The 27,433-nt window shown below is 41.5% G+C and overlaps 1 protein-coding gene across 4 annotated transcripts in view; it reads right to left on the minus strand.

Moving 5' to 3' along the window:
- klf12b (Kruppel like factor 12b) overlaps positions 1-27,433 on the minus strand; it is a 50,844-nt gene that overhangs the window by 11,883 nt on the left and 11,528 nt on the right. For all 4 annotated transcript variants that reach the window (XM_058081463.1, XM_058081467.1, XM_058081464.1 and 1 more), the window contains 3 exons: positions 14,531-14,613; positions 6,866-7,394; positions 1,700-1,835 (listed from right to left, as the gene is read on the minus strand). In XM_058081463.1, coding sequence (XP_057937446.1) covers positions 1,700-1,835; positions 6,866-7,394; positions 14,531-14,596 — 731 coding nt within the window. In that variant the 5' untranslated portion in view covers positions 14,597-14,613. The remainder of the gene's footprint in view (positions 1-1,699; positions 1,836-6,865; positions 7,395-14,530; positions 14,614-27,433) is intronic.

Below are 27,433 nucleotides of genomic sequence, written 5' to 3' on the forward strand. Positions count from 1 at the left end.
TTACGTGTACCTGGAGACAAACGTCTTGGTTCCTCCACAGGAGCCTACGTGTGTTGCTGTGGACAATGGCAGACCCCCTTCTGTTGCTGTTGTGTCCACCGCCCAGGAACATGTGTTAGGGCAGGAGAGGCACCTGAGGTCTCATACTTGGAGGCGTGCGCACACAAGCAGCCATGTAGTTTTGCCCACAGGGGGAGTGAGTGCATGTGGGTTGCTAAGCCGGGCTGCTGATTTATCTCGAGTGAAAGCCTTGGTTCCTGCCAGCCTCTGTTCTTCTCTGACTGTGTTCCTCAAACATCAATTGGCACCGTCCTTTTTTTACCTCAACAGCAGCAGCAGATGCGTACACGACTTGCATCACAAAAACAACATCTACCAACAACAATACCGAACTGTATCATATAATAACTTGTCTTGACCGCTAAAGAGTACCGCTAAATGTGCCTTTAGTAAACCCTACTTCGAACACACAGTATTGTGCGTCTGTAGCTTTAATGCTAATGAGCTGTGTGTGTGCCGCCAAATTACACTCTTGTGTAATTTGTCCACTTTTTACATACACACTGCAACAATGCACTGCAATGCAATAGATGCCATATATCACATACAACAATGCAACCTGAAGTAGTGGGACAGAAAGACTAAATTAAGCATAAAATGCAAATATAGTACAAGGCATTCAAAAGTAAAGAGTATTTTACACTGGTCACTGGGTGTCAGCAATATTATATTATAATATAATATTCTCCACATTATTATTTATTATTATACGGGAGCCAGGCAACGACATTTCGTTGGCAATTTATTAATGTGCAATGACAATAAAGTCTATCTATCCATCTATCTACTATTACTATACTGTTACGTGCTACTGTTACATACATCCAATACCCTACTATATGAATGAACAGATGCACAGTTGTAACGTGAAGCTACACGTTACTGTACTGTTATAATGCTTTTGGTTGGAACTGTTCTGGGTCTATATCCAACAGGGCTGAGCCAAAAAGCTCCTCTGCTCCTGATTTCCTGCTTGTGATGAAGATACTATCATCCACTGAAGAGGGAAGTCTTTTCATTCAACACAGATGGGCTGGCACCACTGGGGTTGCCATGCCTGAAGGCCAAACGGGGCGTAAAACATGCAGACTGTATATATAGAATGGCAAACACCAACCCCACCCCCCACCCCAAAACACACACACACACACTCAGGCCAGTTTACAAGAAGGAACATGACCTCTCTGTTCATATGAATGTTATTTCCTTTTAGGTGAATCTTTGGCATTGATTGAACTTTTAAGGTGATCAATAACACCCCCCCATGACACCCCCCCCCCAAAAAAAAATCAACATTATTATTATTATTGTATTTAATTTTTCTTATAGTGTTACGCATTTCATAATTTACTTAATTGATTATAATTGTATATAATTGCAAGGGATCAAGATAGAGTGTGACTGAAACCACAGATATTTTCCTCTTTTGTGTGTATTTTTAGGTATTTTTTTATGTTTTTATTTATTGTCTTATTACCTTATTATTATTTTTTATTACCTTACCTTATTTTGATGTTGTCTTTTATGTTCAGCTTTAGAAAATCCACAAAACCACTCAAATGAGCATAAAACCCAGCCAAACACCAAATGGCGATCCTGATGTACATTAATTGCACACATAAAGCTAGTGAGTACTCACTCTTGTACGGCACGGGCTATAGACAGTGCAGTGGAGCCGGTCTCGTTGACGCTGTCCAACGTCACATTCGGCAGGTCGTCGTCATCGCTGTCGCTTTTTATCTGCCGTGGCGACAGGCCGTTGGGGTCTGTGTGCGCTGTTGAGGACAAAGTGATTAAAACACACGACGCTGCAGGGTGTTTTGTGTTCATTTAACAAGGTGTTTATTATTGTGCGAGTAGTGCTACGCTGCAATCATTCTTAGAGCTGTATGCCCATACAGACATCATATAATGTCTGTATGATGCACAGTGGTTCTCCACCACTACTAAAGCTACAATAGAGCAACAATACAATAGAATTTGCACAATTCGGTCACCATGCTAACAACTGAAACGCTTTCATTAACGTTAATAGTCCCTTTTTCTTAACGCACAAGGCAAAGTCTTGTACCTTGACAGCTACAAACCTCCTTTTCTCCTACAAAGGATTTAGCAGGATTTTTCTGTGTTTTTCATCATGATGCTGTGTATATTAAAAACCATCCATTGTTTATCGCAGGTACAATAATTGGTTCCAGACCCGACCACGATTTCCACAAAGTAAGTTTCAGTATTAATAAATGTAATATTTTCAAAGTTACAGCATAGAAAACTTGTTTATGACTTTCTAAATACATTTTTTTACCATTATTAGTGCCCACATTGCTCAAGGACATAACAGGCGGTCGCCACTAGCATAGCTAGCTACCAAGCTAAATAGTTAGCCTCTTCAATTTTAAACTTGGTGTTTCAAAAAAAAGAAGAAAGTAAGAAACCCAAACCTCACCACTTCAACACAGAATGGTAGGAGAACTATATCGTGTCGAACATGCCATGGTTAACTACAAGAGTGAAGTTGATTTAATGTAATTTAACATTACTGACAGCTAGTGTCCAGAATACCACATATACATAATCTCTGCAGTTAATTGAATCAAGGTTCTGATAGGAAGAACCGTTCTTTTAAGGGGTCAAGAATCAAAGGTCATATTGTTCCATATTTGTAAGGTTTATTGACACTTAAACTGCATTTACTGCCATGTTGTAATGTTAATAAAACACCAATTGGAGACCCCAGGCAAGTAAAGTCAGTTAATTGAATAGCTGCTGAGTGCTTATGATAGCTGAAGTTTATTTTTCTCAAGCTGCTATGTCACAAACCTTGAAAACACAAGCCATGTACGATACAGCGTTTAAATATTCAATATTATTAGTAACTGCAAATTCTACTATGGCGCACATATATATTTTCCATCCTTGTTGTCCATCTCCAATATGAATTTCAAAGCAACGAAGAGTCTGTGGAGCAATTATGGATTCATAATAAGCAGCGGCAACGTTATTACTTGACCGCTTTTAAAGCTGTCTACTTATTCTGCATGTGGATGACATGCTGGGGAGGAGGGGGGTCACCATCTTTCCTGCCCTATGGAAAGGCTGCAATTAGGAAGTGTAATTAGTTGGAAATGCATGGTTTGCTGCTGAGAGGGGACACAAAAGGAGGACTGCTGGAGAGGTGGGCAGAGCACCGAATTTGTCTCTTTCTTTTTCTTTCTCTCTCCTGTTGTATCCAGTCATGCCCTGTTTCCATGGCAACCTGCTGCCGGAGACAGGGGAGGCAGCAGTGAAAGGAAGTGTATCCGCCCTCTCTTAAAGAGGATGGTCGACCTGTGTGTGTGTGTGTGTGCGCGCCCGCTCGTGGGCGTGTGGATATGAGTGCGTGCAAAGTGTTTTTGTATCTGTGTTGTTGACAGCTTTTCATTGGCACTTTAGTGCGCTCTTCTTCTTCATCTTCATCTTGTTGGCTTCAAAGTGACTCCCAACGTCGTTGTGAACTTTAGGTGACAGGTCACATGAATCATTCATGAGCTGATTCACTTTATTAGGTAAACCGGTAAAAAAAAATCTGCCATTACTAAAATTAAATAATGAATAATGTATCTAAAGCTTCCCAATTCCAACCAAATTGTGTGGGAAAACAGTCACGCCAAAACTCAGAAACCGGCAAAATGGCAACATACCTTACATGGTCTCAGTTCATGTGTGTTTTGCTTTTTTTTAGTAAAAAGTCTTACTTTTGAGTACCAATATATTTGTTTATATCATATTTTATAAATTATATATATATATATATATATATATATATATGATTCTTACTGTTAGACAATTACAAAGTTATTGTGAGCCGTGTCACAGATGTGCTGCATGCATCTGATCTTTTTCTCACTAATTACCTGCCACACAAGTGTAAAAAGAACTTCATCATGGTTACTACTACTAATAATAACAACAATGCATAATTTTCACATATCCGTTTTAAAGTGCACGCAGAGGTAGATCAGCTGCTTATAGCATACTTGTAAAATGCAGCCACTGCCATCTTCTTGAGTTAATAAAAACTACATCAGGGCATTGTCTACTGTCACAGCTATTAACTCATTCACTGCCAAAGATGTTTATAGATGTATTTTAAATGCGCTATGACAGGGAAATGGTGCCGAATCCAGCAGAGACAAAAATACAGGCAGCTTACATTTGCACAGAGTTTGTGTGGCTGTGGATTTGTCACGATCGCGAAGGATAGGGGTAACGTTGATGATGCTTGCGTGCCCACACGTGTATAGTTTTCACACGCGCATATACTGAAGGACTTTAAAAACACAATTTTTGTTGTGGCTGTTTTTAAGGCCGTGGGGTTTGATTTGTAGTTTGTGTGTTTTGAGTACAAAGTTTCCATGTCACGCCTCATTGCCCCAATAGTAAAGTATTGTTGACATCACATATATCCCTGCATGGACCACTCCTTAAAATCACTTATCCTAAAGTCAAAATACAACCATACCGTGTACAATGTACACTTGTACTTGAGGTGTGACATGGAAACTTTGCACTCAAAACACACAAACTACAAATCAAACCCCATGGCCCTAAAAAAACGGCCACAACAAAAATGGCGTTTTCTTTCAGTGTAGTTCAAACACGGACACCACAACCCTCCGCGACCCTCGTGAGGATAGGCGGTACAGAAAATGGATGGATAGGAAGTCATCATCATGTGTCCGATAATACCTTAGAGATTTTACCGTATTATTATGTAGCATTATGATACTCTAATAGTGCCTTACTGTGTATTAGCAGAAAAATTCTGCTATGACATGTTTATATTCCATTTGTTAGTTATATTATTTAGCTGCATGGGCTGGTGAACATATTAAAATTAGTTCTCAGTGTACTGTAACAAAAAACATAACAAAAACAGTATATTAAATAAATTAATAGCTCTAAGACAGTGTCAACCAAAACTAAACATTATCATATACCTGTATAGTATAGTACATTTATTGTGCCGTTTACCTTATGAAGTGACTATTGAGCATAATCACATTACACTGTTCATATTAAAAGTGTCTAAATGCATCACAGTCTCTCTTATGTGAGAAGTGGGAAGTGCTCATGTCGGACACAGCATGTGTTTGTTTAAGTGCCACCCATCTTCATATCCACACCCTGTTATGCAAGTCTTCTTTTCCTGTCCTATTTTTTTCACAACCGCAAGAAATTAGAAAACGAGTATCTCTGAGGACGACCCCGCCTTACACTAATTACACATACTGGCATACACGGGATGTTGTATGTTACGTGCATGGACATGAAGCCTGAATGTCCATCCTTGCAGGACGTGACAAGAAGTAATGTCTTTCTCATAAAATGAATAAATAACACTCTGTGTATACGGTGCAGGAGGTAGACAAGAGCAGCCTCTGTAGGTTCCCTCCCTGTCGGTTGGCAGTAAAAACCCCACCCAAGAGAGAGAACCAGTCACACCCTGACAGTAGAAATGCTGCTTTGCTTCTCCATGCATACAAAATGTTTGCACAAATTTTATAAAACTTGAGCTCAGTGTGCATCTAAAGGAACGGCTTTAAACTGGTGGGTCGCAACCCACTTTTGCAAGGTCTTGGCAAAAAAAATGCAATGACTCGATGTCCCTGAACATCTGTGCTATTTGCTTCCTACGCCACCACAAAGTGCGTGCCATGTTTATGGGCGACTTGGTCAAGCTTGAGCGAGAGGGGAAGAATATCAACTGTGAAATTTCTATCCATCCGATGCACAGCTTGAACCGCTCTGTGATGTAAGCAGAGATGCTTCTCATCTATCCATCCATCAATTTTCTATGCCCCTTATCCTCACTAGAATTGCGGGTGTGTGCTGGAGCTTATCCCAGATAACGTCGGGCGGGATACACCCTGGACTGCCCAGCCAATCGCAATCATTCACACTCATATTCATACCTATGGACAATTTAGAGTCGTCAATTAAACTAGCATGTTTTTGGAATGTGGAAAGAAACCGGAGTAAATCCACGCATGCATGGGGAGGACATGCAAACTCCACACAGAGATGCCCAAGCGAAGATTTGAACACAAGTCTTCCTGATCTCCTGACATGGAATGGGCATATCACACATTTCCCAGCATGCTTTGCTGTAGTTAAAATGATCACTTTTGACTGTTTTATACCTTTTTAAGGCATAAATAGGGTGTAACAGTTAAAGTGACATGCTGCAGTATATACAATATTGTTTCCACTTGCCAGAGGAGTATTTTATACCCGAGGAATCTCTGACTTGCTCGCTGTAAGCACTTTGTTTGATAAGGTCCATGAGGCGGGCCAACTCAATGCTATTTTCCAAACAGTTCCGCAGGCCGGATGAAATTGCAGCGCGGCCCAGATTTGGCCCCTGGGCCTGAGTTTGACACATGTGCCGTAGAACCACAAATTTTATTTACTGCACCATAGGAACACTGTACACATTTGACACACTTTCTGTCCTTACTGCCTGGGTAAGAGTATAGTTTGAAGTCCTTGTGGAACGTGATAGAAACCATAGAGGCGGAAAAAAAATATTATATGCAACATGTGATGACCATCGAACCAAAAGTGTAACTTGATGCACCTTGTGATTTCACAATTGAACTGGAAGTGGACATGACATGATGAAAACTGTAAAACTGCAAAAGGAACTTGACTTGCGATGTGATAAGAGAACCGAACTTGGAACTCCGCGCGACATGTGATAACCATAGAACCAGAAATGAAACCCATTGTAACACGTGATGATAACCATAGAAATGGAACATACCTTTGCCCTGGTTCTTGGTGTCGTCAAGCAGAGGTAGCATGATGGCGTTGTTGAGGCTGGAGGGCGATCTCACGGCCGTGGTGTACATGAGGGGCAGCGACTGCACCACCACTGGGATGCGGTGCACGTGGCTGCCCAGCTTGCCCACGCCCTGCAGGCCCAGTGGGCTGGACGGAGGCGGCGGCACAGAGTGCAGGATGTGCAAATATGGCTGACCTCTCATCCCGCCACCGGGCGCCACAAGAGGGCCCGGCGAGAGCAATGAGGAGGCGGAGGTGATGACCGACGGTGACGAGGAAGAAGAAGAGGATGATAGAGAGGACGGTGAAAAGGCGGATCTCCTCGGCGAGGACGATATGATGTGGGAGGAAGAAGAAGGGCGGGGCTTGTTGATTGACAGGTCCACCGGTTCTGTCTGTGTGTGGAAGTGCAGGTCGTGAGCGAGGAGGTCTTCCGGGGGTTCCGCTTTAACTCTACTGAGGAAGAAGGGCACACCATCCATAGCGGAATAAGGACGCACTTTGGGTGACTGTGGGAGGAGAGATGGAGATATTAATTACACACATGATGGCTCATATTCACAGTTTTCAAAATAAAAGTATCCTTATAATAAAGCCTTAATCATTCAGGCGTTATACTCTCACTCTTAGTTTCCACCCAAAATCAATTCAAGTTTCCCCATTGAATAGGATTCATGCAAAAATCGCTGATAATCGCTGAAATTATGAAGAGACGACTGGTATGTCAGAGATTTGGTACACCAAAAACAACCCACATTAAAAACCCACAGGATTTTTGCCTCATTTGTGGAATATAATCCTTCACTTTTTTTCTGTTTGCTAGAAAAGCGACATGATGGCTGTCTGTTGCTCCACCGCCAGCTTGTCACACAGAGAAATGAACAGGGGCGTGGCTTGAAAGAACGCTACCTACCATCAAAAATGCCAGTACAACAGGAAACAGGCAACTACTACTATAGGAATAATTCACAACTTTAAACACATAACTTCATCAACTTTATACAAACTAAGTACCACAATGCATGATGGGGGGCCGGCATCAATCCAGATTACGGTTGTTAAGTACGGATGTCCAGATGTGATCTATAAAATCAGGATCGGCTTCAGATTCGCTGTATTTTGAAGATCGAAAAATATTGGCTTCTGCAACAAGATCGGGCTGATTTGGTTGCGTACCACATTCATAACTGAGCCCTACTGAAGTAATGCGCCTCAAAGACATATCGGCAGTGTACCATGGTGAAGTTAGTTTCACTTTTGACGTTGGAAATTGCCGGGGTTAGCTTAGAGCAGCAACACAGCTGTATGTGTGCCTTTTTAACGTTGTTAGAGCCCTCTGGACATGAAACAACACCCCTATATTCTCATGAATGCGAGATGAATGATTGATTGCCAATATGTGCCCTGGGATTTGCTGGCAACCAGTCCAGGGTTTACCCTGCCTCTCGCCCAAACAGCTGGGATAGGCTCCAGCATACCTCCGCGCCCCTAAAGAGGATAAGCAGCATAGAAAAAGAATGGATGGATGTAGTGACTGAGGACCTATTGAACTAATGAGGAACGTTAGGGTTAGCTTGCTTTGTTTCTTATTAACTACTGTAATTTTGTGTACCCAAAATATGTATTTTGTTTTTGCTATAGTTGATCTATCTAGTTGAGAGACATGAGAGATGGTGTTTAAAATAGCTTTACTGTTTGTCAGACACCTAAGCTAAAACCCTGTTTGCACTTATCAAGTCAAGTCAAGTTTATTTATACAGCCCTTAATCACAAAAGAGCTTTGCAGGCTGGCAACAGTCAACGACATCCCCTGATCTGAACCCCCATCTGGGCAAGGAAAAACACAAAAACATTTGGGGGGAAAAAGAAACCTTAAGAAGCGACCGCAGAATGGGAGGAATCCCGCTTCCAGGATTACCAGGTTGCAATGGATGTCAAGTGGGCAACATATGACACATTAGAAATATAACCAAGTAATAACTATAACTAAATATAACAAAGTAACTTCAAATAACATAATATTCCAGTTCATAGATGTACTGTAGGCACTTGTTGCACTAAAACAGTATCAGTCGTTTTGCAGCACTGCTGCTTGTTTTCTGCTTAATATATTCATTCATTCATTTTCTACCGCTTATCCTCACGAGGGTCGCGGGGGTGCTGGAGCCTATCCCAGCTGTCTTTGGGCTAGAGGCGGGATACACCCTGGACTGGTCGCCAGCCAATCACTCAATCATCTCAATCATTCATACCTATGGACAATTTGGAGTCGCCAATTAACCTAGCATGTTTTTGGAATGTGGGAGGAAACCGGAGTACCCGGAACATGCAGACCTTTGAGGTCTGCGCGCTAACCACTCAACCGCCGTGCAGCCCTGCTTAACATATGTTTTAAAAATTCCTCCCATTTTATATACCGCTTATACCGCTATGACCCTCCTCCTTAGGGTCACAAGAGCCTATCCCAACTGAGTGCAGCAAAAAACTAACGATGAAAAAAATGATTTATTACTTTGGTTCAGCCCACTTTGAATGCCCACTGGCGACTAGTCCAGGGTTTACCTCGCCTCTCGCCCGAAGACAGCTGGGATAGGCTCCAGCATGCCTGCATGAGTGGAAGTTAGCCTTAAAACAAAACATTACTATTTGATGTTTGACACCATCTACTTCAAGCATCTCAGGTTGCAGACAGGTCAAAATGAGGATGATTCTTGCTGTGTCTATGTGAAAACAGAAAGAAGTGATATTTCAGGCGCATAATGATGACTACATTGTCAATTATATGTCATCTACTCTCTCTGTGTTGCATCTAGTAGTTTTCCTCCCTCTGGATGAAGGGTGAATTGAAAGGTGGGGCTGTTTGACAGTTTTAAAGGCACATTTGATCTTTGACCCCGGATACTTTTAACAATCCTAGGTGCCTATTTAAAATGAAAAGGATTCTTGCGAGGACAAACGCAAACCATGGACAAAAGATGTAAAATAGCATCTTGCAAGATTTTATCATCTCTTTCCATTTCAATTTCTATTGAAATGAATAAATTAAAAACAGGGCAAGGTAATAATAATGAACATACCCACGATATGTAACTATGTCAAATTGGCCAAGGGCTAATTTCCATCTGTTGTCCCTAGACAGGTTGATGCAGACATACACTCAAGTAGAAATAATATAATAATATAATAATATAACAGACAAACACAGCAAGACCAGGATCACGACCACATCACTTTTGTTGCTCCTCCTCATGTTTCCTCCTGTTTTCTATCACTCCCCCCTGATATTGTAGCAGTCTTGCCCCCGCCCCCTGCCTCCTAAATCTCCTTTGTGACAGTGGAAAAAGCATCATATGGGCTCAATTTCCTGGTCCCTCAGCAATAGGACTCCCAGAGGCCGGCAGCTCGCTGTAGCCGTCGACCACTGGACACTCTGTAATACAAGCGCTGTGTCTGACCCTGAATGTATCACAAGTTTTTTTTCTTCACTCCTTCTACATAGGATAGTAAAAAAAAAATTGTGACCTTTGTCCAAATCCAAAGCGTGTGACACGGGGGACTCACAGTGTTCCAAATGTGGGAGGGGTGTCGCAGTGTTGATCCTAACAGTGAGGCCTTTCTTTCAGAGGCTGAGTCACGTTCAGGCCCATCGGGGAGGGAACACACTCATTTTTAATTTTCTTTCATACCCATAATGCTTATTAGATCTAGAAGTATCCAAAAAGTGTAATGGATTTTCACCCACACTTTTCATTCCGGGACTAACATTTCATTCTTATTATGTAATGCTGGCTTACAAGTGGATCTGTGGTGAATTGTTTTGGGGTTTTTTTTCCCTTGGAGTAGTTTTGGGATTTTTTTTTTTGTGTAGTTGCCTACTATTTATACTCCAAACTTGTATATTATTCAGCTTGCAGGAAGTTATAGGCTCATGAATAAAACCAAAATATTGTTTACTCCGTAACACCCTCACTAATGGAAAACAAACCCAACCCTGTCAAATATGCTAACGAATGACCTACCCCTCCCATCCCCCCCACTCCCACACGCACGGGTTCAGCTTGGGGTCAGGGGAGTCGGGTCAAGGTTTATGACACGTGGTTACGGTCCGCTTCACGGAACCACCCACTAAGCATTCTCACAAAACAAATATGTAACAACATGACCTTTGCTCCCCCAGGCTTTAAAACTATCGGGAGGCTGATGGGTGCGTTGTCTACAAAAGTAAATACAGCCGGAATCTTTAATTAGTGACACTGAAAAAACAGTGCCATTAACAGCTGTGGCTGTAGGTAACTTCCTGATGTAGCTTTTATAAACTCCTTAAGACATTATTATGAGCAGCTTTTTCACCTCTGCGTGTGCTTTAAAATGTTGCTAATCAGTAGTCGGTTTAAAACACATGTGTGTCACTATTGTTTAAAATGAGCTAAACAGCCTCCATTACTGCTATTACAACATTGGTTCTGTTGCTGTGTTTGCACTTGTTAATGAATCACTTTCTCATACACTCCAAATCCTTAAAGTAAAAAAAAAAAAAAATCTGTAAATATAAAATATAATACATTTTGATGTTTCAGAAATAACAGCTGCTCTTTAATTATGACCAGCAATTACCGAAGCTAAAACACATGCCGTGTGGGACTTACTGTACCTGTCGTTTAGGAGTGTGATATAAATTTTGCACTGTGCAAAACATGCCACAAAAAATACCTCGCTGAGATGGCAAGTTAAAAAAGCTTTAATTCCGTGTAGTTGCAGTCAGAGGTCTAAGGCGAATAGTCCAAAAAGAGGTTGGATTCGTGGGACTGGATGGCCGGCCATTGCCAGCAATGGGGGACACTGGGTTTCAAGCTGTCTGGCATTCAAAGTCTCTTAAAGAAGTCTACTGATCGACTGTATGCCATAGGTATCGATTTCAGGGATGATCAGCATACACCCCAGATTGGAGCATCCCTAATATTTACATACTGCAGCTTTTTTGTCTTTTAAATTACTATGTCAATCTTGAAATATTTTTCCATCATCTATGAATTTGTACATGTTGGTAGGTCTGCATTAAAATGAAAGCCTCTCGCACCCCCACCCTGACAGTTCCCAGCGTGCCCCAAGTGGACCCGCCCCACTATTTGAGAAGCAATGGTCTAAGGCAAAAACAAAGACACCTTAACGTTTTCAAGGCTCTCGAATCAAGCAATACAAGCGGAAAAAGGAAACCACCTCCACTCTCATTTTGACAGACACCAGCCCACACATGTGAAGATGTCCTCGAGCCGCCAGCCCGCCTCCATCCCCGCGCCATTGTCTTTATCACAGGATACTGCTACTAGCGGGGGCACGTTTTCCAGCCCTAGTATAACGAGCGAGGCCATTTGCAGGCAGGACTCTGGCCCCCTGTCACCTAAATAAACACCATATTTTCTTGCCGTGGCCTGTCTCCTCCCATGACTGGGAGGGGGTGCAGTCATTTTGGGCAAGATTGGCTATCTGGGCACACTTCAAAGCTGTCTGAGGTCGCATCACGATTGCCATCAGCGCACGTATAGGGAGGAACTTCAAGAGGAGGCAGAGGCGTTTCAAAAGCCTGGAGGCATGATAGAGACCAGAACACCCAGGCAAGAGCCGGAGAGAAACCACCTGCTGCCCTACTTAAGTCCTCAGATGTGGAGATTTCTTATCAGCACGGACGAACTAGTCAACAACACCTAAGATGACCCAAGCGGCTACGAGGACCTGGTGTTCTACCCATTCATCATCTTCTCATGAATGGCTTCAAGTTTATCTCAACGACTCCATGTGGTGCACTGCACAGATCATACAATCCATCCAAGATTAACTTTTCAAAGACACAGCAGGAGCCATGTTGTGAGCACCCAACATGATGCTGATGACATCACTTCATTTTTAGAGCGTGTTTTGGTTAGTCCTTCTGGAACGAATTAATGATGCTAATGATACTTCCATTGTAATTCGGAAACACTACATAACTGTAAAAAAAATCTACATATGAAATGTTATGAAAATGTCCTATCATAAAAATTAGCACAATTATCAATATTATCAGGGCGGCACGGTGGTCTAGGGGTTAGCGCGCAGACCTCACAGCTAGGAGACCAGGGTTCAATCCCACCCTCGGGCATCTCTGTGTGGAGTTTGCATGTTCTCCCCGTGCATGCGTGGGTTTTCTCCGGTGTACTCCGGTTTCCTCCCACATTCCAAAAACATGCTAGGTTAATTGTCCAAATTGTCCATAGGTATGAATGTGAGTGTGAATGGTTGTTTGTCTTTATGTGCCCTGTGATTGGCTGGCGACCAGTCTAGGGTGTACCCCACCTTACGCCCGAAGACAGCTGGGATAGGCTCCAGCACCCCCGCGACCCTCGTGAGGAAAAGCGGTAGAAAATGAATGAATGAATGAATGTCAAAATCTGATTGCGAATAATAATCCCCTGATCAGAGACCATATTTTGAGCCACCCGATGTGAAGCAAATTATACAGTATTTTTTGCGACCCAATGCAATATTAGACATAGGAACGACATAATGCAGCATCCTACCTGCCTACCAACTCTGGCGACTTATGACATGCTTAAGCCGATGATAGACTGTGATAAATGGTCATCAATGAATAAAGCTTACAGTCCTGTGTCTCGGAAACATTTTGACACTAATTACGGTAGTTGAAAAACATCAAGAGACTTCAGACTACATTCTGAGTATTAATATGTGCAAAACGGCTCTCTGTAGCACATAATAAGGTGCTACATTTTCAACATATATTAATGACAACTGTCAAAGCGACCCACGTTTTAGGTCATTTCTGTAATAACTGTCGGATCACATAAAAAGGGTACTGAATGACTGATGTGTTATGAATGGAAATCAATAGGAACTGAACACTAATGCATCATTATTACAGAAATGTAGTGGCCTACACACACACACACACACACACACACATGCACAGCTGTGGCAGCAACACAAAGCCCCTGTAACCTAGCAACAGCTTCTCCATAACAAGACCACTTTATTTATAGGTATGTTGGACCAGAGAGTGAGTTCTGATACTTGCTGTATCAGGGGCTTGCGTGAGGTAACATCATTAGACCGGACAAAACTAAAACTGAACTCTTCTAAAAAAAAAAAAAAAAAAAAAAATAGCGCCCAGCTGGGAGTTTCGCAAAGGATTAAATTGCGACGTTTAACTTCTGGTCTGTGATTCATACTGGCGATAGAAAGGCGCGAGGAGAGAGGAGGGAGTCAAGGAAGAGATGGAGCTGTGATAGCAAAGGAAGAGGAGGGTTGTGTGTTTGTAACACAGAAGGGCAGGCAAGGGAGGATCAATGGAGAATGTGAAGGAACGTAAAGATCTAGCGTTTCTCAGCCTCCCCATTGACAATTACCCCCAAAGTAGTATTCCACTCTAACAACCCCCCACCCAACCATCACCTCCATCTTAATGCATTCCTGTCCCAGCTGTGGCTCTCCTCCTCCTTGCTACCATGCTCTCCGACCACTCCTCATAGCCCCCACACTCTCTTGCTTGCTCGCTTGGGCCTGGGAGTGATTATCTGGCCATTGCCGGAGGAGGAAAGCAGCAAAGGGGAGAAAAAAAAGGGAATTGTCTGGAAAACAACTGCTTTCTTACCCCTTGTTCCGATTCCAGGGGCTCGGCTTTGACTCGGACTGCAGGCATTCCGTCAAGCATTAACATCCTGTCTCTTCAGCGGCCTGCAAAGGGACAACAAACAGGAGTAAGCACAACAACATTGAGTTGACTAAGTTGTAAACCACACGCACACATTTTCTCACAACTCTTCTACTACTCAACCACTGCAGACAAAAGAGTGAAAATTTGTCAAAATATACATTCCTACTGTGTTGCCGGTGATGTTATTTTTCTGACAAAATGACCATAAGGTCGAGTGGTTAGCGCGCAGACCTCACACCTAGGAGACAAGTGTTCAATTCCACCCTCGGCCATCTCTGTGTAAAGTTTGCATGTTCTCCCCGTGCATGCGTGGGTTTTCTCCGGGTACTCCGGTTTCCTCCCACATTCCAAAAACATGCTACGTTAATTGGTATGAATGTGAGTGTGAATGGTTGTTTGTCTATATGTGCCCTGTGATTGGCTGGCGACCAGTCCAGGGTGTACCCCGCCTCTCGCCCGAAGACAGCTGGGATAGGCTCCAGCACCCCCCACGACCCTCGTGAGGAAAAAGCGGTAGAAAATGAATGAATGAATGAATGAATGAATGACCATAAAGTGGCACTATTATAAAACACTTTAAGTCGCATTGACTTGAAATTTCCCGCACATTTCAATGTACTTAACAAAACAAAACAAATACCTGTTGTATTTTAATTACAGCAGTACTTAACTTTAAAGTGCTGTCCTAGAAACACCACAAAATTGTAGACACAATTCTTGGGGACTCACATGCTTGTGTTAAAATGCATGCTTGGTTGAAGTACATAGCCGCCACCCAGCTAAAACGTCTTTGCAGGGCCAATGGCAAGAATTGGAATGGAATGGAATGGAATGGCCAATGTACAACGAGATTGGAGAGCTTCTCCTTTCAGTGCAGTAGTCAAGTTAAAAAAAAAGTATATAAAAGTAGAGTAAAAAAGACAATTTAACAAGATATATACAAGATATACACAAGATATCCAATAGTCCATTTGTCACTGACCAATTGTCCAACGATTATAAAACTTTGACAACATCTCTACTACATGTATTACAATACATATACAATCATACCTGTACATCTGTCTGATATTTGTCTTATTTCTCAAAAGTTACAATCCAGACCAGCATTTCTTAGAGTAAAGTCACTTATACTCGATCTGACTTTCCTTTAGCGAGTATGGGATCAATTCCCACTAACTCAGAACCCTGAACATGAGTCATTGTCCGCTTTAATGAAGCTATTCAGTTGCCTGGTGGGCTGCTGCGAGGCTTCCTATTCCTACTCAGTGATGTATAATAATTAGCTTCTATCAGTACTTACTGAACAGTTATTGCAAAAAAAAAAAAAAACACAGCCAGGTCACAGTTTCTTGTGTCTTTCAAGCAAAAAAGCAAAGCAGACAAACACACATTCAAGGAAAATATCCTCCCACCACCCCCAGTGTTGCCTCTGTCTGCCTAGTGGCCAGTAACTGCTGCTGCTTGAATGGCAAGGGAGCCAATAACAACAATGTATGTTCCGTATCAGCCCCTCAGCTACAGGAAACCTTAGGTAGCAATCCCTCTTATTATTTTAGCAGAAGTTAGGCTGAAGAATGCGGGCCAGCGGCCGGGATATCAGTTACTCAGCACTGCCATCGCAGTCAGTCAAGAGCTGGAGAAATAAACCTTGGTTCGTGATGAAGGATGTACAGCATTTTCCTATAGCGGCTTTTCCTGACACATTCAATGAATAGGATTATCACCTAAAGCACGGGTATCCAACAAAAAAATCAAGTAGTCCAGATACAGTTTTCTCAAGCTAAGATCAAGCTAAAATTTGAGCTTTGGAGACCCCTGGGATGGGATTGAGAACTACTGACCTGCAGGATCAGGATTGGGGTGGAATGTTCATATTGTGTTCTGAGACTGATTATTTTCTGTGACCTGGGTTCAGACTTGAGTGGGTATGTTTTGCCACTTTTTATGAATGCCACAGTCTCTATCTTCTTTCCCTGTAACTTTCATTTATTTCACTCTAGTTCCCAAAACACGACAGAATATAACTGAACTGAACTGAAGAGAATCTATTGGTGGAGTCCATTAAGCATACCAAACGAGGACCCCTGCCTCTAAGGAACCTAAAAACTGTTTATGTCCAACATGTTTGGATATTAATAAACGTACCCATCCCTTCCAAAATATGAACTGAACCCTTTAGTGGAAACAGGACTTAAGCTGCCCTTTTGAAATGACTAATTTATCCCGAAACAAAAACGATTAAATGCCACATAATGTCCACTATTTCTCTAGCACGAGGCTAATCCTGGTGGTGTTTGTGTGTGATGGAGGTAGGAAGGGGAGGGGGCGGATTTACTCCCTCTCAATCTGCAACCTCCAACTACCCCCCCCCCCCCCAACACACACACGCGCGTACATACACACACATACAGTATATACCTCCCCTCACAGGTCTAAGTCCCTCAGGTACCCTGGCTGTGCTGCTATTGTATTGTTGTCCAGGATGTCCTTCGGCTTCAGGTCTTGGTAGGCCTAGATAGCGTTACCATGGTAACTGTTTGAGCGGGTGGAGCTGTAGCCAGAGTCCAGCCTGGAGCCATGTGTTGAGGAGGAGAAGAAGCGATGGGAGTGTGGCTGGCAGAAAAGTAAAAGGCTTGTTTTCGCTCTAAAAAAGGATGTAAAAAATTAGCCATTTTCTCCTGTCTTTTTGATGTTATATGTGTCGTCACGTTGGCAAACAAATGAAAATACAATACAAGGGTCAAGCACCTGCAGAAAACAGCCACTCCATTCAATCTGCTGTTACCAGCTAATCCAGTGGTGTGTGAACGCCTCCATAATGAACTGGCCAGCAGTGGGCTATTCATAGGAAATCAATGGCCAGTGCATGCCACTGTTTGGGACCGCAGTGACCAAAGTGCAAACAGCAACAAGGGAGGCCTCACGCCTAGTAATGAACTAATGGATAGGGTGCCAAGCGGTGGGGTCGGGACAAAACACATAGACTAATTGCGCTATCATGTGCAGAAGCGTCTTCAGTCAAAACTAGTCAAACAATACATTTTAATGTTAATAATGTTAATAATCTAACGGCAGCCCCAAACTGCTGTCCATCAGCAGTGTGGGGCTCTGTGTTTGCAAGATAGGAATGGGTGGGGGCTGTGGTGCAGGGTAGATTAAGATCACCTTTCCATTTGCTGCACTCTGAAATAAAATGGCCATCCCAGGTGTGTGGGGGAGTCCGATGGAGAGAGTCAGCGGAGTGTTGAGGCATTTCATTACTCCTTACAACCAAAATCCCTTCCCAAATCGTGAACAGAGTAGCAGCTAAAATACACCTCAAGAAAACTCAGTGTAGGAATTTTTGCCCATTCTTACAAAGGCTTGGCTTGCAGTGTATCTCAAAGGTGTTGGATGGTCCTTAAGTCAAGGCTCGAGCATGCATTTAAAGGGCTCATACTGGTGGTGTACTATTAGACTAGGGGTCTCAAACACCCGCAGGACACTAGTTTGAGGCCCCCGCCTTGATATGAAAGTTTAATGTTAGTGCGGCCCGCGCAAGTTTGATATGGATGCTGTATGGTATCATGTACCCAGAAAAAATTATTACGTTTGATTAATGTTCATGTTAAAGGTTAAATAACTGTTAATAGTTATCCTCCCTATCTGTGTGGAAGTGGTAAGTTTTTGGCTATTTAAGTTTAAATGAAATAACTTGAAGGCTACCATTTAGGTCGCTAGCTCTCTAGTTTGCGAGTTAGCATGTGTCTCAAGACCCTGCAGTTGCGCAATAAGTTGTAAATAAAAAAAGTATAAATGTGACTATAGTTGTGTTTTGTCATGTCTACAGGGCTCTAATAATGCTTTGTTCATTTTAATCTGAAAAAAATAATTTGTCTACCCACCAACTATATGTGGTTTCTTAAGTTTTTATTATTTGCCGTTTTATTATTATTATGATATTTATTTATTACTGATTGATTGATTTTCTTTATTCTTGATTTGTTTAATTAATTTAAAAATTAATTTAAAAAGATATTTGGGAACAGTGGAATGTTTTATCAGAGCTTTTATTGTAGAAAATCGGAACCAAAGCACTGAAAAAGTTTGTATATTTTTCTGTTTTTAATAAATGCGTTGTTTGGTTTTTTTTTGGAAAACCTGATGCGGCCCAGCCTTGCCCAGACCCTAGCTCCAGTGGCCCCCAGGTAAATTGAGTTTGAGACCCCTGTATTAGACGATGAAAGGGTTTGTCAACTCCAGATAGTTCAGCCACTGTACAGTCATATTAGGAGCTTAATTTCACGTTAATTTAAACCTTACAATGGTTGTAGACCTCCACCCAATCAGTTCTCTGCATTATTCCATGTATCCGTCAATTTTGTAAACTAATCCACCATGCTACCTTTGCATTATTTATGGATAGAGTTTCTAGGTGTATGACCAATGATTGATTTATTGATTGAGACGATCTTTGGACATGCAACGAACAGAAACATAAGCAGCAAAGTCAACCAAACCAACCCTGAAATGAACCGAGGACAAACTATGAAACAATTAAAAAACAACAAGCCTGGTCTCTGTCTGGTTCCCATCTTGGCGTGGTTAGCTTTTAGCCTCCATGTGATAGTGGTTTAGAAAGAACACTGGATAAAATGAAGAGCAGATTTGCGCTAAGCTTCTGTTGATTGCTTTGATTAGGATGAAAAGTCTGTGAGCAAAGTTGTTATCTCAACATGTGAGCGTGAGTACCCATCATGGCTTATCTCGTCGGGCTCTCACGGTACTATTTTTTTCCAGGTAAAACTTAAGCTTGAGTCAACTCACGGAAGCAGATGTCGTATATTACTGCCACCGCTTCCCTTTCCCCTGTATCTACTTGCATTCATGTATGCATAGCTCCAACACAACAACACAACCCAGCCTCCATCAGTGCTTTGTTCCCACGTCGAATGCCCGCAGGCAGCCGGGTGCATCTGTGTCACAGAGGCTGGACCTGCTGCCACTGGTCCAGGACGGAAGGGAGGTCAATGGAAGTGATGAGGAAATGAATTGGGGAATACGTTTTTTTTCTGGTATACATAACAGGAGTGCTACAGGGAGGCAAAACATGGAGAGTTGAAATGGTTGAGCAGCATAAGGGAGGGTGTATTTTGGAGGTATTTTGCAAGGCGGAGGGTAGAGAGGGGATATGGAATAGAGCCAAGGCCCAGTCGAGCGCAAAGCACACAGTGCAAGAATGCCAACAGACCCTCCCGCCTCTTCCAAGCAGGGCCTCCACCATGGTAGATTGTTGGGGGGATGAAAGAAAAAAGCAGTGCAAAAGAATATAAAAAAAAACATTTCCTGTGTGACACACTGATAACGCACTCATACACACCACGCAGACTCGATTTTGTCAAGAGTTTGTGTTTAAGGCAATAAAGCACAACCGGACTGAAGGACATGGCCTTTGCATTTAGTTTAAGGGCCCGTTATTTGCTCTTGCACACAGTGGCTACTTAAACAGTAACTGCAAACTCCAAACAAAGAAAGTATACAGTATGTGGTCACAGGTTAGGCATACTTAATTAAACCTTCAACCCATACCAAGTACCGGTAGGCAAGGTCATATCGGTACATATCTACCATTCGCAATCGATCTTATCCAAATTTTATTTGGGTCCAATCCAATTGTTTTTGTCTTACTGCAGCCAAGATCCAAAGTCCTTAATCATATTTTGATACAAAGCTAAAACAGCTACCACTCACTGCATATTACCAGTCTTCTTCAAACTCTTTGTAACCAATTGTCTGCGAAAGAAATCCATCAAAAAGTCAATGGTTATATTAGTTTCTGTTAACCACAAATATCAGCCGGTGTCCTTCAAACTTTCAATAAGAGATGCAGTTTCTGCGTTTCAATGCTGGCGTCAAAGGTCTTGAAGAGTTAGTTTAAAAAAAAAAACGTTCAGTGATTGTCTTAAACCAACAAGAAATCTCACAGAAAAAGGCAAACTGTATATATTTGTGTATCCTAACTCGTACCTCCAATCTGGGCATAATTGGGTGAATAACATGGCTGCCATTAAGCAAAATGTCTCTACAAGGGCAAGAACAGGACTTGTAATAATTACTTAATAATAACAACTAATAATACACAAGTTATTGGCCATTTCTGTATTCTTCTGTAATATCTATATTACAGAGTATTGATTACAACCCATTAAGGATGCCACAAACGTCATTTACAGGCAAGTGAAAAAAAGGATGCTAATTGCCATTATTGTCGATTTCATAGAAGCAGATCCTTTAACATGCTTAGAGATATCGTAGCGACCTTGCAGTAATATGTAGAGTTAAAGAGTTATGTGATTTGGGAATGTCTTTGAACGCAACACGTGTCCTGGCTGACGATAAAAACAATATAAATTTGGCCTACAATAGATATTTTAATTAAATTGCTCTATCGCAGTAACGCATGTTGATGACGCAACCAATGTATGTTTTGCAAAATTGAGAGGTGCTAATTCGCCATAAATCACAATAACACCTGTATACTTCTACAACTTTACAGTGCAATTTTTTCTGACGACCGTCCAAGGTTCTTTAGTATTTGAAGTTTTGAATTTTCTGTGATTTATTCTGTGATGTCCCAGGAAGAACTGTATTTATTTTTAAGTTACAACTGGAAATGTTATTGGAAATGCATGGGAATTAAGTGTCAAATTAACTCTTTATTTGAATTAACTCAGCTCTCAAGCTAGGGTAGTTCAACCCAAATGATATCCAATTCAAGATGTAGGTTTGTAGGGAAGGTGTCAAAAGGTCGTATTGGTTATTCATGGTTGCAATTTTCCTTTCCACACACACACAGCAACAGTTTGCTAAGAATTATGGAGCATCCACCTTCCCAGAAGGCACCTGTGAAGTTGTACTAACCCTAATCATCAGAATACACAAATTCACAAAAATTTCATTCATTTACATAGACTTTCTAACACAGAAAAAGCAGGTGTCGATGACGGCCTGCTCCTATGAAGTCTGGCGTTTATTACTCCAAATTATTCATTTATAAAATATAATTCCTGGCACTTGGTGAATGGCCTCAAAATTTCCATTTCATAAGCCATATTTTGTTTGGCAGGATCGGCCCGTGGAGTCTTTTGAATTCTTCTGGAACATTTTTTAAAAAGGCTCCAAAGAGATGAAGTGTTGCTACGTTCCTCGTTTGCACCTCACTCGCTATCAATAAGTCTTGTGACACCAATAAATACTGTTTGGGCACAAGATATACAAGTGTAAAAATGCACTTCAGGAAACAGTATTCAGGAAAACTCCAGGTCACATTCCTCAATTCATCTGTTTTGCTTTTCTTCAATGTGATGACTCTACATGAATGAATGGCCTCCCTACTGCATTCATTCATAAACAAGTAGGGAATCGACCTACTGTTTTCCTTGACAACACTCAAGATGAACACATAATGAAAGACTTTTTTTTTACTCAACGAGAGCGACGGAAAACCGTAACTCACTGGTATGACCGGGAGGATATTGTTAACACAATGTACAGGAAGAGCTGTGTTACAAAAAGCCACATGATAGAAAGCATGGATCCTCCATGTACTAGCATCAATATACAGTATATCCAAAAGACCAATTAAAACATGTTTTATTATGTACTGTAAACTGCTTAAGTTCATTAACTTCATTGGCAAGAAGCACAAATCAAAGGAAATACAGCTGGAATAGGTGCAGATTCTGGAAAATCTAAAAAGTTTTCTGTACGGGTTATTGTGTGTAACTGCTCTATAGGACACCAGAACTCAATACAAAGGAGCATTTAATTATTTTTTACAGAAGTTGGCAACCTTACCAGTAAATTTGCTGATTTTATTCGATTATTATTGATTTTTTTTTGCTGCTGACAAACTGCTGCTCCTCATGGGCCAGAAAATGTAACTCTCATGAGCTATTTTCGTTGTCATGATTATATTTGTCCAAACGAATGTACCTTTAGTTGTACCTGGCATTAAAACGAACAAGAAACTGGAGAAACAAGGGTGGTCTAATCATTTTTTCCATGACTATAGTTTAAACTTCAACATACAGTGATGACTGCCAAAAAGTGATTCACTTGCATGGTACTAATCGGTCTTGTTTCTGTATTCATCAGTACCAAAAAGGTATGTGTGTGGGCGCCTTTAATAAAATACTGATATTTGTTCCGGTACTCAACTGTACAGATTTCCATTTTGTGTGTGATTTTGTGGTAATAAATATTAATTTACTATTTCTTTTAAAGTTTTAAAGTTAAAGATGCTGTATGTATTTCTTGATATATAAACTGTAACAAATGTAACAAAACAACATCCAGCTGTTCACATTGCAACATTGGAGTTGTTTCATACATTTTTTCATCATGAAAACCCTTCGGTAAGATGTGCAAGATTCACTTCTTCAGTTACATAAGAATGGTGAAGTATGATTGTATTACAAGATATCAATTATCACAAAATCACTTAGTCACTTGATATTATTGATAATGTAGGCAAAATATTGTGTTAGAATCATTTCCTGTCGTCTTGCAGCGTCCTGTTGCAAGCTTTACGTGCCATAAGTGATTTCCATATACATGGGTATCGTATCAGCATGATTTTTCCACAACATGCTATGCTGAAAACTATTTTTTCGGGGCTTAAGATCAGAATCCATTTTTATTACTATATGAAATTTATTAATGCATCTCTGCATTGAGTTTGCAAGTTGTCCGGGTACTCCAGTTTCCTCCCACATTCCAAAAATATGTGTTGGGTTAATCTGAAACTCTAAATTTGTATGAATAATTAATTTCCCATACATTAGTTTTACTTTAAAACAGGCATCAAATTAAATTCAGGTTTGTGTTAAATAGTACATTTGTTTCACACACTTAAAAGAAAAAAAACAAACAAGCAGGTTGTTCAGCCCTGCGATTATGCTTTTTCTGCTTTTCTGACCTATAAATGTAGTTAGAATATTGTATTCTCGTGTTAAACGATGCCAAAGTTTCAGATAATGTGGTTTGCGCATTTGGAAGTGAGTCCTAAAAGAAGTTTGGGATGGCTCAAAACAATTTGTTTCAAAAAGCGTGGTAAAACTGTTTCTTTGTGATGTCACAGAGGAGCAGACTTCATTATATGGTCCATTGTTAGGAAGCACTTTGTGTGTGTGACCAATCACAGCGGAGTGCGGGCGATGGGTGGAATAAATTAAAACAGACCATTTTGGCAGGAAGCAGAAATCAGAATAAAGCTGGAATAGGTGCAGATTCTGGAAAATCTAAAAAGTTTTCTGTGTGGGTTATTGCGTATAACTGCTCTATAGGAGACCAGAACTCAATACAAGGGGTCAAAAAATTTGCATAACAGGTCCCTTTTAATTATTTTTACAGAAGTTGGCAACCCAACCAGTAAATTTGCTGATTTTATTTGATTATTATTGAATATTTTTTTTGCTGCTGACAAACCGGTGCTCCACACAGGCCAGTAGTTGACAGTAACGTGCCAATGGCAGTTTGCCAACCCACAATACCTCCTAATGAGGAAGAAAGGAGACAAACAGCAAAGAGGAAGAAGCCCGATGTGTGTGAAAAGAGGATGGTACTGGAGTTAATAGTAGTTATTAGTAAAATGGTGAAAATGAAAGGAAATGTGAAAGTTTAAAGTCGATTTCGGTGTGCGCCCCTAGATTTTCTGCTTGTACTACTAAAATCTAAAATTAAGGGCCACTGTGCTCCAAATTTTATAACTTAATAACTTAAACTGCAAAAAATTAAAGTAACTTCAATGAACAAAAAAAATCTATTAATTATGGTGCATTTTATTTTGTAAAAAATACAACTAAATGAGTTTAGCACCTGGGAGGAAACAAGGTCAATTTGCAGTACACAAATAAATACACACCACATCAAGCGACAACGGAAGTTCCCATATTCTGATGTATTGGCCTTGGTTCCTGGCTATTTCTGCCAGGATGGATCCTGTGTCACTAATCCTTTGGAGGGGTCAGAGGTGTGTGTGTGTGTGTGTGTGTGTGTGTGTGTGTGTGTGTGTGTGTGTGTGTGTGTGTGTGTGTGAGAAGCTGACTTCCCTTATAAATAATCATACAATCATACACACAAATGACGCCATTCCTTCATGTCAAAATATAACACTGAAACAGTACAAAGAGGAGTCTAAGGGATCTGGAACCCCCTTAATCATGTGACAACCCCCCCATTGCCACAGAGGTAATAATTAGCTCAGGGCATATCAGTTCTTCCCTCCCCATCTGGCAAGCACTACAGCGTGCAATTTGATTAGAAAAACAACCAAATGATCATAATTGATCATTCTTTTGTCTGCAATGACGTTCAGAATCCTGGGCTGAAAATGTCCTGCAATGATGCACCTACGTTCTCTCAACAGACACTTTATTAGGTACATCTACATAGTATTCATTCATTCATTTTCTACCGCTTTTCCTCACAAGGGTCGCGGGGGGTGCTGGAGCCTATCCCAGCTGTCTGCGGGCGAGAGGCGGGGTACACCCTGGACTGGTGGCCAGCCAATCACAGGGCACATATAGACAAACAACCATTCACACTCACATTCATACCTATGGACAATTTGGAGTCGCCAATTAACCTAGCATGTTTTTGGAATGTGGGAGGAAACCGGAGTACCCGGAGAAAACCCACGCATGCACGGGGAGAACATGCAAACTCCACACAGAGATGGCCGAGGGTGGAATTGAAACCTGGGCTCCTAGCTGTGAGGTCTGTGCGTTAACCACTCGTCCGCCGTGCCCGAAATTTGTTGGCCGTGGCCAACACGTAGAGGAATTACGGTCGCCATAGGGGTTGCAAGTGTGTCGTAATTACGGAGAAAGTGATTTGTGACAGCCATGTGCTTGCCCGTCGCAATCTGTCAAAAATTGGTAGCTTTGAGATCGTAAGTGCGGCGTGCGGGTTAGGTGCGCTTCATGTAAGGCTGTCGTATGTTTGACCTACTGGGAAGAGCCGCCCGTCATAGCCGGCCGGGCAAGGCACATTATTTATTGATCTGTTCTGTACAGGTTGAACTGAATACAGAAACCAAGAAAATGCAACAAAATGTAGAGCTGTGAAGCATACTTCAAATATTCAAGAGTCAAACTGCATGTTGTGTATGATAAATTCTGCATTTGAAGTACTCCCTGCCGCTCACCCTCAATATTACTGCACATCTGCCAACATGTATGAATTAGTCGTACTTAAATAAAACTTGTATTCATCACCTCTATCCATATTGTTGCATATTTGACTTTCAAGTTGAGTCAGTACAGTAAAGATAAATATATTCATATCATTTTTTTCTCCCCCAGGAGAACCACTGGTCTAGTGTGAGTGCATCCTTTGAGGCGGGCTGTTGAATGTTCTGAACTCCTGTTTCTATATCAGTATTGCGCTGATCTAATAGCCCCAGCGGACAGTAGTGGAAGCCATGTTGATCTTAGTTAGACAGCAAACAGATCATATTTAATCTCCTTCTCCTTCTCCATCGCTGCCCCCACCCTCTGGAACTCTTTGCCCCATTCACTCTGTGCTTGCCCTGACCTCCCCACCTTCAAAAACCAACTAAAAACTCACCTCTTTAAATCTGTTTTTAATGTCTAACTTTTTATATCTGACTGCTGTGCCCCGCCCCTCCCCGCTTTTACTCATGTTTTAACTGTGTATTAACCAATGAATGCTGTATTTTGGTGTGTCTTCTATTCTGTTTACTTTATTCAACTTCATTTTTCTGTAAAGTGTCTTTGAGTATCTTGAAAAGCGCTATACAAATAAAATGTATTATATTATTATTAATATTATAATGGCCCTTTCATTTAAGGTAGCAAAGTAAGATCATCAAAATGTTACAAACTGTGCCTAATTTTGCTAAACATTTTGCTGTATGAATATAAAAAATGCCTGATATAAAAGTTACCATAAAAGGCACCTGCATTTCATTTCATCAGAATGTCTAAAATTCACCAATGGGGAAATCATTCATAAATCATCTTTAAAAAGTAGGTTTTCTTGTCTCTGTGAAAGTTCCCGACCTCTACAAAAAAACCACATTGATCCCTTGAGAAGCTGCTCGCTCTGAGAAATAAAACTCCAAACGTTGTTTGGTTTGTCTGCGCCTCCATCTGCGTGTCAGACGTACTCTCTTAAGGCTTCCTGAGTCACTGCTGGGTTCTGCAATCTGGCTCCAATACACACACACACACACATATAAATACACACACACCAAGTCAAGCAAACACACCTTGTTTGTGACCTCTGCCAACACCCACGTTCAACCTATCTTTGGTTTAGAGACAAGACGTACACTTGCACATAAATCCACACATCTCTCGGTAGCTGCAGAAATGAGAATAGATGCCCATTCAACACAAGCTGCCACCTACAGCCACCCACAATGTGCACTAATTCACACTCGCACTACACACACACAAGCGCAGACGCGCACACACACTGCTCCCGCTCCAGAGTGTGACATCCTCTTGCATCATGTGCCTCCGAATGCTGCAGAGGAACAGCTAAACAAGCCGTGACCGTGACGGCTCTAACATTGAGGTGGCGTTACTCAAGGCTCGTACAAAGTCAAAGACATTTGTGACAGCGCTCCAGATAGCGCTTGTTTGCAAGCAACAATGGATTTTGATGTAACCGCGAGAAAGATACCTTACAAACAATACCAACAGTATCAATACATGATGTTGCAACATGAACGGGTGACCTCCCTAGACTAGTGAATGCAGCATTGGGGTTAATGGCTGTGCAGCTAAAATAGACTGTTACCAGCGCAGGAGGGGGAGTGTTGTAGTA

This window comes from Doryrhamphus excisus, chromosome 9 (genome assembly GCF_030265055.1).
Source record: "Doryrhamphus excisus isolate RoL2022-K1 chromosome 9, RoL_Dexc_1.0, whole genome shotgun sequence".
Lineage (NCBI taxonomy): Eukaryota > Metazoa > Chordata > Actinopteri > Syngnathiformes > Syngnathidae > Doryrhamphus > Doryrhamphus excisus.